Source organism: Nelumbo nucifera, chromosome 3, assembly GCF_055504915.1.
Source record: "Nelumbo nucifera cultivar China Antique chromosome 3, China Antique-T2T, whole genome shotgun sequence".
NCBI lineage: Eukaryota > Viridiplantae > Streptophyta > Magnoliopsida > Proteales > Nelumbonaceae > Nelumbo > Nelumbo nucifera.
The window spans coordinates 7,066,808-7,083,498 of record NC_142651.1 but is presented as its reverse complement, the minus strand read 5'-3'; the positions used below and the strand labels follow the sequence as shown (position 1 = coordinate 7,083,498).

Genomic DNA, 16,691 nt, shown 5'->3' with positions numbered 1-16,691 from the left:
TTGCCCATTCTTACCTAAAATGAACAATAATTAAGAAAATGAACCAGAGCAATGCAACAAACATGGCCTTAGTGAAAGCATGTCATTAACTTGACATTAAACAGACTAATAGGTTTAGGGAACGCATGTCGTAGCTTCATAGGTTATATTTGGCCCATTTTTCAATATTTCAGAAATGTCCCTGTTATTATTCGACTCAAAACCTAGTTTTAAGCTTTTTTGGAATACTTTCAAATAATACAATGACAGTAAAACGTTTCTCAACAAGTATAATACGCAAGGCAATTGGGCATTTAAGGGCATTTTAATCATAAAAATATGTTTAATAAGGCTGATTCGCCGTTTAGGGGTAATTTGGTCATAAAAATTACATTTATGCTGATAATGACAATTTCTGTAAATGTACGCTAACGGTGATGTGACGGATGGTGAGTTTGAATGTTTTACATTTATGCTGATATTGATAACTTCTGTAAATGTACGCCGCTAACGGTGAAAAGTCATGTGAGTTTAAAGACGCTACAATTTCCCCCAAAACTTTTATCCCAAGAAAAGCGACAGTTATTGAGCAATGGTGTTTTTAACGGTTTCTTATACTGATATTTCATGGCTGTCGTGGCATTTCGTCTGTGCCAAAGTAACGATCCCCGAATTCCCCCATGCCCGGAATGACACGCAAGTCATCGTCCAGTGATACGTCGATCTCTGATGTCACAATCTTCAGTTCTGGAAATTTCTTGCAAACAGTATGTATCCCTTCAGGAGTCTGTAAAAATGGTTGTAAAGTTAAACCTTCAGGAACCAATAAGAGAAGATCATGCATTCATGCTTTGATTTTCATGACTGTGGCACCCAAGAAGCAAGAAACCAATGTGACTTACCGCTACAAGATTCAGAAAAATGATGTTGGACTCTGGGACACCCTTGCTCACTAGAAGTGAAATGGCTTGGACAGAAGAATTCCCTAATTGATTGCAGGCCTTTTTAGTCCATCTTTAGATAATGGAACTGTGGTGATATGTATGTGTTCAAACCTGAAGCCAGAATTGGGTCGAGCAATAAAACATGACGGCTTGCAATATCCTCTGGCAATTTCTCGTACATCAGCTGCAATAATGTTAGTAGCAATATGAGAAAACCCTCCGAAAGCAGGATAAAAGAGAATGGTATATGGGACATCTAGTCCTCTCCACGAACCCGTGGGCCATTGTTACCCTCTCCATGGATGAGGATTTTACCAATTTTGATCCCTTTACAACATGCTCTCAATGCATTCTCCATGCTTTCCCCACTGTTCACAAACCAGACATGTCAAGCAACAAGAAAAATGATAGTTGATGAGGAATGCGAAACATACTAATAGGAATAGAGATCTACTCGCTTATTCCATGTAAGGGGTGTGCAATTGCTAAAATATCTTCCACTAATCTCATGTCAAAAGATAGAAATGCCCTTAATGTGGGCAATTAAAAGCAATAGGTGGGAAGAATTCTATCTTTGTTCCTACTATTTAATAGAAGAATTACCATTCCTGTTCCAATTCAAGATAATGGGCATTAACAATTCCTCGTACATGGAAAAAAATAACAGGAATTGCTTGAGTAAGACTATAGGGAGTAAAAATCACACACAATGATTTATTATCCAGTAACTCAATACCTTTGCCCCTACTTACGGATTGCTCATGGATTGCAAACACCCTTACTGAGAGCATTGAAAGGAAGATTTATATGAGAAAAGAGAAGATGTATACTTGGAACCTTTTAGATGTTACAGAGGACATTAAGATGTCGGAACCTATTAAAATGTCAAACTGTTTTAACTAATTTATTTTTGTTGTGCCAATATGTTGGAGATCCTACAAAATAAAGCACTAGATCATGTACCTTCTAATTATTGAAACTCCACATAATCTTTTACAGAAAACAACACCACTATACACAGATCCTGCAGCAAGTAAAAGAGACAAGTCAAAGTACTGTTATATATGGTTCCAAATAAATATCCATCTAAACTAGATATTTTAAATTCAATTTCAAAACTTTGGAATGGATCAGAACTTATGTACGTAAATAAACCAAGTCCTTGATATTTTAGTTCTATATCCAATACGGGTTATATAGCTTTCCTTCTATTTTTGATATTGGTTCAATTGATTACTTTATCTTTGCAAATTATAACTTGGTCCAGGTAGTTGTACAATCTCTGCACAGCCTTGGAAAATGGAGAAACCAGAGGATTCAAAATTTAAATGAAAGTTTTCTCCAATAGAATTGGCAGTGGGATCAATTTTAATGAAGCTTCCATAGCCTTCTGTTGTTTTAAAGTTAAAACTAGAACTTTGTTCTTGCTACCTGAAGCAAGCTGAGAAACTCAAGAAGAAAATGGTCTTTTTGAAGAGAAAAAAGAAGGTACGGTTTCTGTTCAAGGGTGCTGTGTTATAGCAGAATGCAGATGCTTCATTTTTTAGTGTAAATTTTGTGTTTGATACCATATCCAGCAATGCCCTTGCCATATCCAGGTAGCCCAGCAGTTTCCTCTGTTCAAGATAAATTTTGGGACCAACTAAAGGAGCAGCGTGACTCTCCGGCATCAATATTCATGTGATATCATGAGAATTAAGGGATAAGAATTTAACAATGATATTGAAGAAGCTAACAACTGCATATCAGATGAACAAATTGTCTGATTTTTCATCTAACAATTTTGTCATTAAAGTGTGCAGTTCCTATTGCCGCATTAATAATATCCAACATACTCACTCAAATTGAGTACAAATGGTGATAAAATTAGAATTGCTGAGTAAGAGTTAATTCAAGTTGGCCATTTCTACTCCTTGGTTTTGGTAATACATAGAGAGGTAGATTGAAGAGGATCTCATCCATAGAATTAGGTTGCGTGGATGAAATCAATAAATACATCTGGACTTATTATCAAATTATAGGTAAGTTTTATAAGATTATGATCAGAACAATGATGATGTATGGAGTGGTATGTTGGGAAATCAAGAAAAATACATCCACAAATCAAGTTTAGTGGAGATGAGGAAGTTGAGAGTAGAGGTGTCAATGGGGTTGGGTCAGTGAGCTGGGTCCAGGCAAACCCAGGCCCAAATCCTATTACGTATACCAAGTCCAGTCTTGCTGTAAGGGTTTGAAGCTACAACAACTGGCTCCTGACCTGATCTGTCAAACACCTGATGCTTGAAAAAATGAAAACTACTATCTTAAACACTGAATTTGATAACTCAATCATGGAGAAAAGGTTTTGGAAGTACTACTCATTAATTATTTTTGTTCAAATATCACAAAATGAAACCTAGATATGTCCAACACTTGGCAGATACCTTGGCTCCTGAGCCTGACCTCTAGCAAGTATTCCAGACCTGGAACCAGTAAATGGGTCCCAATGTTAGATCCAGGTCCCTTTTGCCAGTTTCAGGTCCATCAGTTATGCAGGTATCAGGTACTCATTGGCATTACTAGTTGAGATATACAAGTGGAAAGTGAATGCATGTCTAGGAATCTAGATATAGCTCCAATATGTGACCAAATGATGGAAAAGAGCCAAAGACTGCCAAATGCACCAATAAGAAGCAATCCAGTGCAAGTTGTGAGTTCTAGAAGAGCCACAGAAAGATGTGGGTTGAGTGGTAGAGAAATATGATACCTATAATTTACCCAATGATATGGCCTTGACCTTTAGAGAGTGGAATAAAAACAGTATGCATCTCACAACTCCATATATCAGAACAAGGCATTACAGAATTGAGTTTAGTACTCACTAATGTAAAGAGACTGGGCCGAATGGGCCCTAACAGCCACTCTTGTAATATCTTTTATTTTATGTTGATGAGCCACACTTAATGGGCCTGTTATTTATTCTTGTTTTATTTTCTTTATGTAACTGCCAAGCTGGCCACCCACTTAAGGGCATTCTTGTCATCATCAAATTTTTAGATCTTAATAAAATAGGGTTAGAGGAGAATGGAGAATAACAAGACTCCTTCTCTTACCTCTTCTCTTCGCCATCTTCTTCTCTTGTACAGCTATTCAGACCTGTTTTATTCTGCTAATCACTAAGTTTAATCTTGATATTAGAGGACTGATTTACATCTTGGTATCAAAGCGGGTTTAGTTCCTCTTCCTTTTTTCTTCGTTCCTGTACACTCTAAAATCAAGAGAGTGTATGGAGAGATAGGTTCTCTATAGTATAGAGAATCACTTGCCTAGTTGGTAGAAGGGTTTGGAGAGTTTAGTTTTGGCTAGATTTTGCCAAGAAGTGATGCTGTTCTGCTGCTGCCCGAAACCCTAACCGACTAGAGATTTTCGAGGTTACCAGGAAAGGTGAAGCTCGGGTGTGGCGCTCTGTGCTTGGAAGGTGTCTTGTGACTGCTAAAGGAGGGCGGTTCAGGTTTGGAAGAGTTTGGGTTAGTCTGGTAGGTGCGGCAGCATCTTCTCTCTTCCTTCCATTTGCTGGACGGAGCAAAACCCTAGTTTTTCAAGCACCCAAGTTCTGGTTTGACTTCAAGTAAGTTTACATAGTCAAAATTTCTGTTCTTTGATTTCCGTTTGATTAATGGAGACATACGGAAGTGAGTTCAAGCAGGTGCCGGTTTCTGGACCTGCCTCAGTAGATTCCGTTTTGACTGGTGTTACCACAATTAAGCTAGATGGGACGAACTATCTTGCTTGGGCACAGTCTATAAAAATCTATGGTTGTAGTAGAGGAAAACTCGGGTATCTCACAAGGCAGTAAGGTAAAACCCGAAGAGACAGACCCTGAATTTGAAAAATGGATGCAAGAGAACTATACTGTTATAGGATGGTTAGTTAACTCTATGCAACCCCATATAAGCCAGCACTATCTCTGGATGTCTTCGGCTAAGGAGATATGGGACAATATAACTGAGACCTATTCACAGAAACTGAATGTAGCTAGAGCGTACAAATTGAAAAGTGATGTGAAAAACTTGAGATAGGGGGAGAAGAGTGTAGCAATCTACTACTCTATACTAAAATCCCTATGGCAAGAAATTGATGTTATGGAGACAGTGGTATGGGAGAGTAAAAAGGATGTTGAAATGTATAGAAAGCTGGTGGAGAGAAATAGGGTGTTTGAGTTTCTCACTAGACTCAACCCAGAGTTTGATATTATCAGACAGAATATTTTGGCCAGGGATGAGGTTACTCTTTCACAGGCATATGCTATGATAAGTAGTGAGGAGAGTAGGCGGCAGGTTCAGTTGCAGAGTCCACCTACAGAACATTTTGCACATGCGGGAATGAAACCAAAGGGCCCTACTGAGAAAAGAGAGCATGTGTGTGAATGTTGCAAGAAACCACGACATACAAAGGACACCTGCTGGAAACTTCATCCTGGACTTCTCCCTGATAGGTTTAAGAACAATAATAACCCTAAGAAGGGAAGTCAGGTGGGAAAACCCAAGACTGCTAATGCTGCTACGGTACTTGAAGGGGGAAGTAAGGAGAGTGAAGAGAAATCAACCATTGAGCAGTTGGCTGCAATGAAGCTGGATTTTGAGAAGTATGGGAGGCTCCTAAATCACCTGGAAGCTACAGTTTCTTCAGCTCACCCTTCCAACAGTACATCATCTTCATCGGCTTTTGCTCACTCAGGTACTCGTGCTTCTGCAAATCATGCTTCAATTTCAGGTAATCATAAAATCCCTTGGATTATCGATTCCGGTGCATCGGACAATATGACCAGTCTATCTAACCTTTTTTGCTCATATCACCTTCTCTCTGGGAAAGAGAAAATATCCCTTGCCGATGGGTCCCTTGCCCCCATCTCTGGTAAAGGTGATATAAAGACCTCTGACACTCTGTTCTTATCTTTTTTTCTTCGTGTCCCTAAGCTTAACACAAACCTCTTATCTATTAGTAGCTTAACAAAGTCCATGAATTGCAGCATAACCTTCTTTCCCACTCATTGTGTTTTTCAGGACCTGCAGTCTCAGAGGATGATTGGGAGTGGCCATGAGGCGAACGCAATATACTTGTTGGACACACCGGATCAAGCTTTGGGACCACCTCATGGAGTTGCCTTAGAGTCGGTCCTGTCAGAGTCTGTTAACAAAATTTTATTATGTCATTTTCGGTTTGGTCACTTGTCTTTTTCTGCTTTGAGTCATCTGTTCCTAGATATGTTTACACGAGTGTCTTTATCGAGTCTTCATTGTGAATCATGTGAGCTGGTAAAGCGTTGTAGACATTCCTATTCAATTAGCAATAAAATATCACTTTCTCCTTTCCATGTTGTTCACTCTGATGTGTGGGGGCCATATCACATGCCAACCATGGGGGCTTACAGGTACTTTATCCTTTTTATTGATGATTATTCACGTTACACTTGGATTTATCTCATGAAATCCAAGGATGAAGTACCAGCTATTGTGAAAAATTTTCATGAACTCATCCTCACCCAGTTTAATACTCGTATCAAAATATTTCACTCTGACAATGCTAAGGAGTATTTTGAGAGAACCCTCTCCACTTATCTTGAAACTTTTGGGGTTATTCATCAAAGTTCCTGTTCCTACACTCCACAACAAAGCGGGGTGGCGGAAAGAAAAAACAGGCATGTGGTTGAGGTTGCCAGATCCCTCTTGTTTGCATCCCATGTTCCTGTAAAGTTTTGGGGCGATGTTGTTCTTACTGCTACCTTTCTGATCAACCGTATGCCCTCTCGGGTCCTTGGCTTTAAAACTCCTTTTAGTCTTCTCTTCCCAGATGAGGATCTCTTTTCTCTTCCTCTCCGTGTGTTTGGGTGTACTTGCTATATGCATATTCATAGTCACCAAAGGCACAAGTTTGAACCTAAGGCTCATAAGTGTGTGTTTCTGGGATATGCTTCCACACAGAAGGGTTATTGCTGTTTTGATCCAGTTCGTGGCACCCGCTTTATATCTCGGGATGTCACTTTTGCTGAGTTGACTCCCTTCTTTAGTATTCCTCCTAAGGGGGAGAAATCTGATGAGCCCTTTGCTATGTCTCCAGCTGTTCCTCTTCCCATCCCTTGTGAGTCCGGTCATGGGGTGTCCACCTCTTCCACTAGACCTACCTCTGATATCCCTGCTCCTCCTCTTGCTTCTGCTCCTACTCTCCAAAGGTGGTACCAAAGGCAGAGATTTAGACATGTGCAGGTTGTTTCCACTCCTTTAGAAGAGCATCTTGCCACTCCCATCGTTCCTGAGGAAACAGGTCAGCCCTCTATTGACCCATCTTTGACTGTCCCAGACCTTGATCTTCCTATTGCTCTTTGCAAGGGCAAGCGGAAGTGTACAACCCATTGTATCTCCAAACACTTATCTTACAACCTTCTCTCCCCTTCCTACTACTCCTTTCTTGCCTTTGTTTCTTCCCATGTGATACCCAGGTCTGTACCAGAAGCATTATCTCAAGCTGAATGGCGGGATGCTATGATGACTGAACTTGATGCATTGCATAAGAACCATACCTGGGATATTGTGGACTTGCCAGAAGGGAAGGAACCAGTGGGTTGTAAATGGGTGTTTACCATTAAGTATCACTCTGATGGCTCTGTTGAGAGGTTTAAGGCTCGGTTGGTTGCTAAGGGTTACACCCAAATGTATGACATTGACTATCTTGAGACATTTGCTCCTGTTGCTAAGATGACTTCAGTCAAGGTTTTACTTTCTCTAGCAGCTACTTTTGACTGGCCCCTACACCAGTTTGATGTTAAAAATGCCTTCTTGAATGGAGACCTGCATGAAGAGGTTTATATGTCTCTACCTCCAGGAGTGTATGGGAAAGAAATGAAAGGCAAGGTGTGTAAACTACACAAATCTATTTATGGTCTCAAACAATCTCCTCAGGCTTGGTTTGAGAGATTTCGGGCTGCTCTTGTCTCCTTTGGCTACATTCAAACACAATCTGATCATACTGTTCTTGAAGAGAAATGACTCTCCGGTGACCTTCTTGATTGTTTATGTTGATGGCATTGTGGTCACAGGTAAAGACATTGAAGAGGCCAGTAAACTAAAAGGATTTCTCAACTCTGAATTTGAAATCAAAGACTTGGGAGATCTTTGGTATTTCTTGGGCATTGAAGTTGCTCGATCTAAGGATGGTATCTTCATATCTCAGCGCAAATATGTCCTTAATCTTCTTGCTGAAACTGGTAAACTTGGAGCTAAACCCATCTCCACTCCCATTGATCCTAATCATAAGCTTTCTGCCACAGATGGTGAACCTTTGTCTGATAAGGGAGTATTCCAGAGACTGCTTGGGAAGTTGTTATACCTTTGCATGACTTGACCAGATATTTCCTATGCAGTAAGTGTTATTAGTCAGTTTATGCATTCTCCCAGAGATACTCATCTAGCTGCTGCAGAAAAGGTTCTGTGCTACTTGAAAGGTAGTCCAGGGAAAGGTATTCTATTTGCTAAGCATGGTCACATGAAGCTGGAAGCCTTTACTGATGCAGATTGGGCAAGATGTATTGATGACAGAAGGTCCACCTCTGGTTATTGTGCTCTGGTTGCTGGGAATATTGTGTCTTGGAGTAAGAAACAATCAGTAGTTGCTAGATCCTCAGTTGAAGCAGAATACAGGGCAACGGCTCATGGTGTGTCAGAATTGCTATGGTTACGATCCTTTCTAAAGGAATTGGGGGTGGACTACAAGAAACCAATGATGCTCTATTGTGACAACCAAGCTGCTATCAACATTGCACATAATGCTGTTCAACATGACATAACTAAGCACATTGAGGTTGATAGGCATTTCATAAGGGAAAGAGTCTCTTCAGGAGAAGTTTGTTTACCATTCATCACATCAGAAGAGCAACTGGCTGATATCTTGACCAAGGGAGTTCAAAGGGGGAAATTGACACACTATATAAGCAAGCTAGGCATGATTGACATCTATGCTCAGCTTGAGGGGGAGTGTAAAGAGACTGGGCCGAATGGGCCCTAACAACCACTCTTGTAATATCTTTTATTTTATGTTGATGGGCCACACTTAATGGGCCTGTTATTTATTCTTGTTTTATTTTCTTTATGTAACTGCCAAGCTGGCCGCCCACTTAAGGGCATTCTTGTCATCATCAAACTTTTAGATCTTAATAAAATAGGGTTAGAGGAGAATGGAGAATAATAAGACTCCGTCTTCTCTTCGCCATCTTCTTCTCTTGTACAGCTATTCAGATCTGTTTTATTCTGCTAATCACTAAGTTTAATCTTGATATTAGAGGACTGATTTACATCTACTAATATCAAGTGACTATTAGTGGTCCAATCAGTCCAGCATTTGCAAGCAGACAAGTAGCATCAACATGAATTTAGCATAGGTTTTGACTAATGTTTTCAACCTGTTGTTGATTTGGCCAGTTGGACTGGCAACCTGGTGATCATTGACTTGGTCAACAACCTGCTGACCTTGATGGTTGAACCATTGAGCCATTTGACCTGTTAACCAGGTCTCCAGTTTTTATATTATCTTCTCTCTGAAAACTTTTTGTTGCTGTAAAAAGGGTTGATCATTGACTTGGATAGTTGAACTGGTGACCCATTCATCTAGAGATTGGTTCAGCATGTGGATTAGGTTTTAAAACATTGATTTTGACTAGTAATTATTGTAATTGATGACTTCATGCATTCAAAACTCAACCTGTTTGCTTTATATATGAAGTATGGTACACCTTCGTATTGGCAGAAACACCTTGATGCAAAGGAGAAAAGAATTGGAAAAAACTCTTTCAGATGTTCACAGAGATGAAGAGAAAGATAAAGTGAAATGATAGTATGCTAAGGTAAATGCTAGAAACATACAGTGCCCATCCATCTCTGATAGGTGGTACATGTAGCAAATGACATTTCGTAGTTACCTGTCGGTGTGATAATCTGTTTTTCAGTAAATGGAAGGTGACCTAGGCCATGCTCCACAACCTAAACCAACCATTTAGAATCATCATCTAACTGCGCCAGCTCAAGGAAAAAATACATTTCATTTTTTAATACTCTTCTTCTCAAAACTGTTATACCAAGCGAATTAGGCGGTCTGCATAAAAGACAAAGTCATGCGTTGTTGAATTAACATCACGTATAAGTGTGTGCATTCCACGTATCTGGAACAAGCAAGGAAATTTATTAAGACATGATGGACTTTTTTCTCTTTTTTTATAATAAGGCATGGTGGATTTTTAAACTTTAATTTTTTTGTTTACTTCTTGAACTATGGAATTCAGAATATTGCACAGTTAATTATATACCATAGAGCATCTAGAATTCAATAACTCTAGTCAATAATATAATCAACAGAAACTCTTTATAAGGGGACAGAGATGCATCAGTCATACCAAATGAAGCTGAGTCCTACCTGGAATGTTGAATGAATAATAAAAACATTTGGATATATTTTACATAGGTCATGCTGACCAAATTTTGTACGAATGTGCTGCACGATCAAGTCAACTGCAACATCATTATCTCCTCCTCGAGGGATGATGATATCTGCATATTTCTTTGATGGAAGAATGAACTCCTCAAAACTAGGCTTGACAAATTTTGAATACTGCAGATCATGGAATAAAGGTTGGTGAAACAATATATATGTAACATAACAATATTGGTTATACATGATGAGCTTACTAGGAACAAAGGTTCAAGGTAAAACAAATACATCATTTGAGACACATATTACATGTCAAAAGGAATATATGTGAATGCATGTCATCAAAATCACAGTATCAAACATATGAGACATCTTTTTTCAACATAAAACTATGACAACGGACAATAACCCAACTAAAAAAATGGACAACAAATAATATAATTCCTAATAAAGTCAATGAACTAAGAAAGGTGTTAATATTAGAAAGAAAACCCAATTATATAATGTTGTAAATTTTCAAATGCTTGAAAAAATTCAAATTATTTATTCCACACGGCTTACAAAAAACCCCCAAAGAAAAAGCAAAAGAGATCCACCATTTATCTAGAATTCTTACCTTGCTGAAAAGAAGCCAAAAAACACATCTAATATAGGGGAGCACAGTCTGATTTAGAATCTCAAACCCAATTGTTTGCTTTTCTTTATTGGGCACATAGATCTTAAAGAGATTTCTAGTATGTTCTTGTTGCACGCTTCAGTGATGAACCCACCCTAATTTTAGGAAACATGAATTTTCAATTTTGTGGGTCTTGTAGCATGGACGAAAAAGCCACATCTGGAAACATATCCTCATATCAACTTATTGTTATTTTTGCTCCTTCAATGACTGAAATGCTTCCATCTACCAGATCCTTCGTCCATAAGAATCTTATTTAAATGAGGCACTCTAACAATGCTTGCAGATATTTCTTTCATTTGTGGTTTATAATGCATTCCATTTTTCTTCTAAAAGTTATGTTTATATCCAGTCTACCCCTCCCAAGAGCCCCAGATAGCCAGAACTATCATTGGGTAATGGCCAATGTTCTGCATTTTTTTTCCAATAGATTAAGAAGATACAAAATTGGGAAAACACCAGATTCTAACATTGCTAATAAGATAAAAGAACATTTCCTACACCAAAAGAAAAATGCGATATAAGTAGTAAGAAAACTTTGCTAATATCACCTAATCATCAAAAAGCAAGATAACCCACTCACTTGGTCCAGCACAGTTCGAATGTCTCTGCCTCTTTCAATAGTATCACGTTGGATCCTCCTTGCCAACCGCAAATCAGAATCTGCACTGATTGAATTTATGATGAAGCATATAAGGTGAAGGAACCATATCAAAACATCTCAAAAACATACCAGTGAATAACTAAACTACAATATGTCAACTTTCTCCACTTTAAGCAAAGAACTTAGGAAGAACTATGGATTCTTTGACCTTCTTTCCCAAACCCCGAATGCTAGACATGACTAATTGACAACAAAGTAGAGAGAGGCTCAATTTGATCTTCTTGTCATAAGTAAAAAACACCTAAATACTACTTTTCCAAAGATCACTGTTGAAAATGCATGCAAATTCATTAACATAATTATAATTTGTTATGCAAAACCCAGAAAATACAGATTTGAATGGCACAAAAATGAAATAAAATAGAGATAAAGAGAAACTAGAAACAGAGCACACACGGATTTATGTGGTTTGTCTTGTAGCCTATGTCCATGGGAGAAGGAGCAGAAATCCACTATAAAAACAGCAATGGCGATTACAAAGTTGTGCAAAACCTCTCTCACAGAAACCCTAAACCCCAATACAGCCAATTTCTCTCACTTGACTTCTCTTCAAAGCCCAAGATATATAAAAGAGAAAAGCCCCAAACAACATAACACATCGTAATCGGGTCGGACCCATAAGCTGCATATGGATCAGGTTCATACCACTGCAGGTTTTTCTCATCTTGTTTTGGAGAGGGTCACGAAGTGGGTCACAATAAAGAATTCAAGGCACAAACACAACATAATTCGATGTAATAAAAGGTTTTGATCAGGGAAGATACCAAAGGTTTTCAGCTAGTTAACTGCAAGAAGTATGGTCTTACACCCCAGATAATTTAGAAAATTCCACTTCCTTTCATATTTTCAAAGAAAATATCAATGATTCAACTTGATTCTCGAAGAGAACAATAAAATCGACAAGATCCTAGAGTCAGAAAAGGCAAGCAGTATCAATCCTCTCCATACCTGTCACACTGTTAACCTATATCTTTATAAATTCAAAAAGTCATGTCAAAGATTACTTTATGATTTTTATAGCTTTCTTAGAGAAACCCATGCAAAAAGTACCTCAAATGTTTAATAAATTAGCTGATACAAGAAAAATAATATAAACAGCGAAAAGCGTTTCTAGTTAAAAATCTATACTGCCAGAAAATTTACAAATAGGACAAATTGTAAAGAGCTCCCTATTAATTATATTTGTCACTGGGTTCTAGGGCTCATCTGAAATTATTTTTATCTTATAAAACTTGTCCATTTCTATGGTACCAAAAAGGTATAGTGCCTGAAAAAAAAAACTTTATCCAATCAGAAACCCACGGGAATTTGAGTGAATACTAAATGATTGGTTACCAATTGGATGATACCAGTTGATTAGTTATCACTTTTTAGGTGCCAAACATTTTCAGTAATCAGTATCATAATTGGACTCATAAAACTTACAGTGTTTTACATGATTAAGAAGGTCACTTTTGTCCTTTAACCTTAATTTATAACTGATTGATTTGATTCAGTACCATCAAGTTTCGGATGTTGTCAGCACCCAAAAAGTGGATACTTCCCCCCTGTAACTTGCAAATCCTATTTTAGACACCTTGCACGACTAATCCGACACCCCCTAGAGACTCCAAGTACCCTAAAACCCTCGCCTATCAAATTTCATCTCAATGCTCAGCCATTTTCCCCTTGATCGAAGTAAGTTTCCTTTTTAGCCCCATTTGACCCCGTTAACGAGTCCGGAACCCTCAAAAACCTCACCCCACCAAATCTCACTTAAAAACTCCATTCCTATCCTTCAAACCAAGCAAGATTCTATTTCGCAAGCTGTCATTTGTTTGCACAATTCTCTCATGATATAGCATCAACACAGCAACCCTCCCTAAGTAAATCCTGACCACCCAAAAGCTTCTTACCCTTGGATCAGAATATTCCCTTGTTACAACTTTTGTTAGAACCACCTCCAAAACTTCAAAATAACCAGCACACCCCTCGCACTGTCGCACATCTTCCTTCCCAGAATGCCCCAAATTTACCTCATTTGGACCTTTTTACCCCTGAAAATCATCAAAATACCCAAAATACCCCACACACCTTTCTTCCTAGAATACCCCCAAATTTACCTCATTTGGACCTTTTTACCCTGGAAACCATCAAAATATCCAAAATACTCCCACATACCTTTTCTCCCGGAATACCCCCAAATTTACCTCGTTTGGACCTTCTTACCCCTGAAAACCATCAAAATACCCAAAGTACCCCACACCTTTCATTCCAGAATGCCCCCAAACATACACATTTTGGACCTTTTTACCCCTGAAAACCCTAAAAATACCCAAAATGCCCTCACAACACCTTCCTTCACAAAATACCCCAAACCCACACATTTTGGACCATTTTACCCTTAAAAACTCTCAAAATACCCCTACACATCTTCATACCTAAAATACCCAAAAATTCACTTCTTTTGGACCTTTTTACCCCACAAACATAAAAAATGTCCAAACTACCCCTACTTGAAGTTGAACCCTATAAATAGGGGATGGTGGAGGGGACCCAAGGCATCAAATCAGCCTAGGGATACGAGTAGGGGTGGTTTCGAGCTGAGCCGAGCCGAATAGTACGAGGCTCGAGCTCGATTTTGAGAAAAAATATTTTATAAAAATAAAAATTTATATATAAAAATAATTTTTATTTGATATTTAAAAAAATAAGAATTATAAAAATTAAGAATTATAATATTTTTATTATATATATTATTGTATTATATATATATATCCGAGCCGACTTGCGAGTCGAGCTCTAGTAGGCTTGAGCTTGGCTCATTTCATAATCGAGCCAGTGAATTGGGCTCAAGCTTGAGCTTGAGCTCGGTTGAAACCAAGCTGAGCTCGAGCAGCTCGGCTCATTGCCACCCCTAGACATGGGCCCCTTCCCCCTCTCTCTTAATACTCTTGCCACATCAGCATAATCTTATTTTTTTATTCAAACTCTTTTTCCCATTTTTGCCAAAAAGGGAAGGAGGGGCTTTTTCCCTTTTGAGCCTATAAGGAAGGAGGGGCTTCTTCTTCTTCGTTCTTTCCCTATAAGGAAAGATAGGAAGAGCTTGACATTGCAACTTGCAGAAGAAGACATTGCAGAGAGGAGATCCATCGTTTCCTCTTTCTTTTGTTGTTACCTGGAAAGGAAAATTCCAGATTAGTATCCTGTACTTTGGATCTAGTGCCACTTTGATCCCTGAACTTTAAAACGCGACAACTTAGTACCCAAAACATTCAAAACATGCCAATCTAGTACCTACCCTTAACCAGCCCGTTAACCAGCCCATTAACCAGCCATTAAGTGCCATTTGAAAAGACACAAATACCCTTCGGGTGTCATCTAATTCTCTTTATCAACCATCCAAACATTGACAAAAAATGAACAGTCCCAAATCCTTGCCTCTTCTGTTCAAGAAAGTTGGGGTCACCAGAGTGCCCACTGAGACATTACCCCAACTTTCTTGAATAGAAGAGGCAAGGATTTGAGACTAATCATTTTTATCAACATGTGGATGATGGTTGATAAAGAAAATTAGATGACACTCAAAGGGAATTTGTGTCTTTTCAAATGTCACTTAACAGCTGGTTAACGGATTGGTTAACGACAGGTACTGGATTGACACATTTTGAAAGTTCGGGTACTGAATTGTCACGTTTTAAAGTTTGGGGACCAAAGTGGCACTAGGCCCAAAGTACAGGGTACTATTGGGAATTTTCCCTACCTGGAATGAACTGCAAGAGGGGTTTAGGGCGATTGAGATCAGGGCTCCCATCCTCCCCTAAGTATGAAGGAGGATGGTGCCCTAATTTCAATGAGTTTCCGAACCTTTTAACTCTTGAATCCGAACTCAACCTAATCTCTGCCCCTCTCCTAATTCGATGAACAGTAGCTGATTGGGTCCAAGAGAAGCATGAAGGGGGAACCCGGTATTGCTACACTTATTGGCTTCCAATACAAATACTTGGGAGTCGAGGAAGATGATACCAAATGAGTTCAGATTAAATCAATTTTAGTTAAGCATTCTGTGGTTAAACTAGAAATCCAACGAACAAAAAAAAAGCATAAATACTTAATAATGGTGGTAGCTGAAAGCTAGGTCAAACTATCATCAAATTTACTAGCAGAATAGAGTTTTCTAGAGCATTTTCACTCTGCTTGTACCAACCGTTAAGTATTTCAAAAACTGCTACTTGTTTAATTGAATTCAGCCTTTTTATTTTGGCTCAGAGGAAATGGCATTCGCTCTAACAGGGGATAGAGGTGCCTAACACCTTCCCTCTCTCCTTCCCAGCTTACCCAGACTGCCTTATCTTGATGACGGAGTCACCATAAATCAAAAGTTGTTTAATTTGAACACTGGGAGTCCCATCACTCCCTTTTCTCTACTATGATGGGTGGCAACTCCAATAACCAGGCCATGAAGTGGGTCACTCTCCGGTGCCCACAGATGTCTCTGGCTTAAGTATCTCCAATGTTACTTTGAATAAAATCCCAACAGTACTTAGATTTTCCAGAATAAGTTAGAGGGGGGTAACAAACAAGAAAGCGATACCTTGAAAACTGTTAGTTAATAATTTTATTTTTTTATCATAAAATCCTGCAAATAGTATGATTTTTTTATTATATGATTCATTTTGTGACTTCACCAAAATAACAAATTAGAAGGTCAGTACCATCTTTTTGCCAATTATCATGATATGATGCTTGCTTAACTTATAATTAAAGACAAGGTCATAATTCTTTAACTGATTGAAGCTTTATTGTAGTTCCCTATTTTGTTAAACTCATGAATCTATACACTCTTTTAGTTATATCAAACTTGAGGAAACTGAAAGAAAATAACCTGTATCAACAAAGATCTTCATGTTCATCAGATCACGGACGCGAGAATCATGAAGAACTAGTATTCCTTCTAAGATAATAACATCTGATGGGTTAACCTACATATTTGAAG

At 38.5% G+C, this 16,691-nt stretch overlaps 1 protein-coding gene across 2 annotated transcripts in view; it reads right to left on the bottom strand.

Moving 5' to 3' along the window:
- Positions 1-285: 285 nt before the first annotated feature.
- LOC104593057 (uridine kinase-like protein 3) overlaps positions 286-16,691 on the bottom strand; it is a 42,994-nt gene continuing 26,588 nt past the window's right edge. The window contains exons 6-15 of one of the 2 annotated variants that reach the window (XM_010252724.3): positions 16,581-16,677; positions 11,636-11,715; positions 10,362-10,556; positions 10,027-10,110; positions 9,871-9,931; positions 1,887-1,947; positions 1,198-1,291; positions 1,035-1,107; positions 882-964; positions 286-766 (exon numbers count right to left, since the gene is read on the bottom strand). In XM_010252724.3, coding sequence (XP_010251026.1) covers positions 605-766; positions 882-964; positions 1,035-1,107; positions 1,198-1,291; positions 1,887-1,947; positions 9,871-9,931; positions 10,027-10,110; positions 10,362-10,556; positions 11,636-11,715; positions 16,581-16,677 — 990 coding nt within the window. In that variant the 3' untranslated portion in view covers positions 286-604. The remainder of the gene's footprint in view (positions 767-881; positions 965-1,034; positions 1,108-1,197; positions 1,292-1,886; positions 1,948-9,870; positions 9,932-10,026; positions 10,111-10,361; positions 10,557-11,635; positions 11,716-16,580; positions 16,678-16,691) is intronic. The other variant, XM_019197011.2, reaches the window with a different exon arrangement.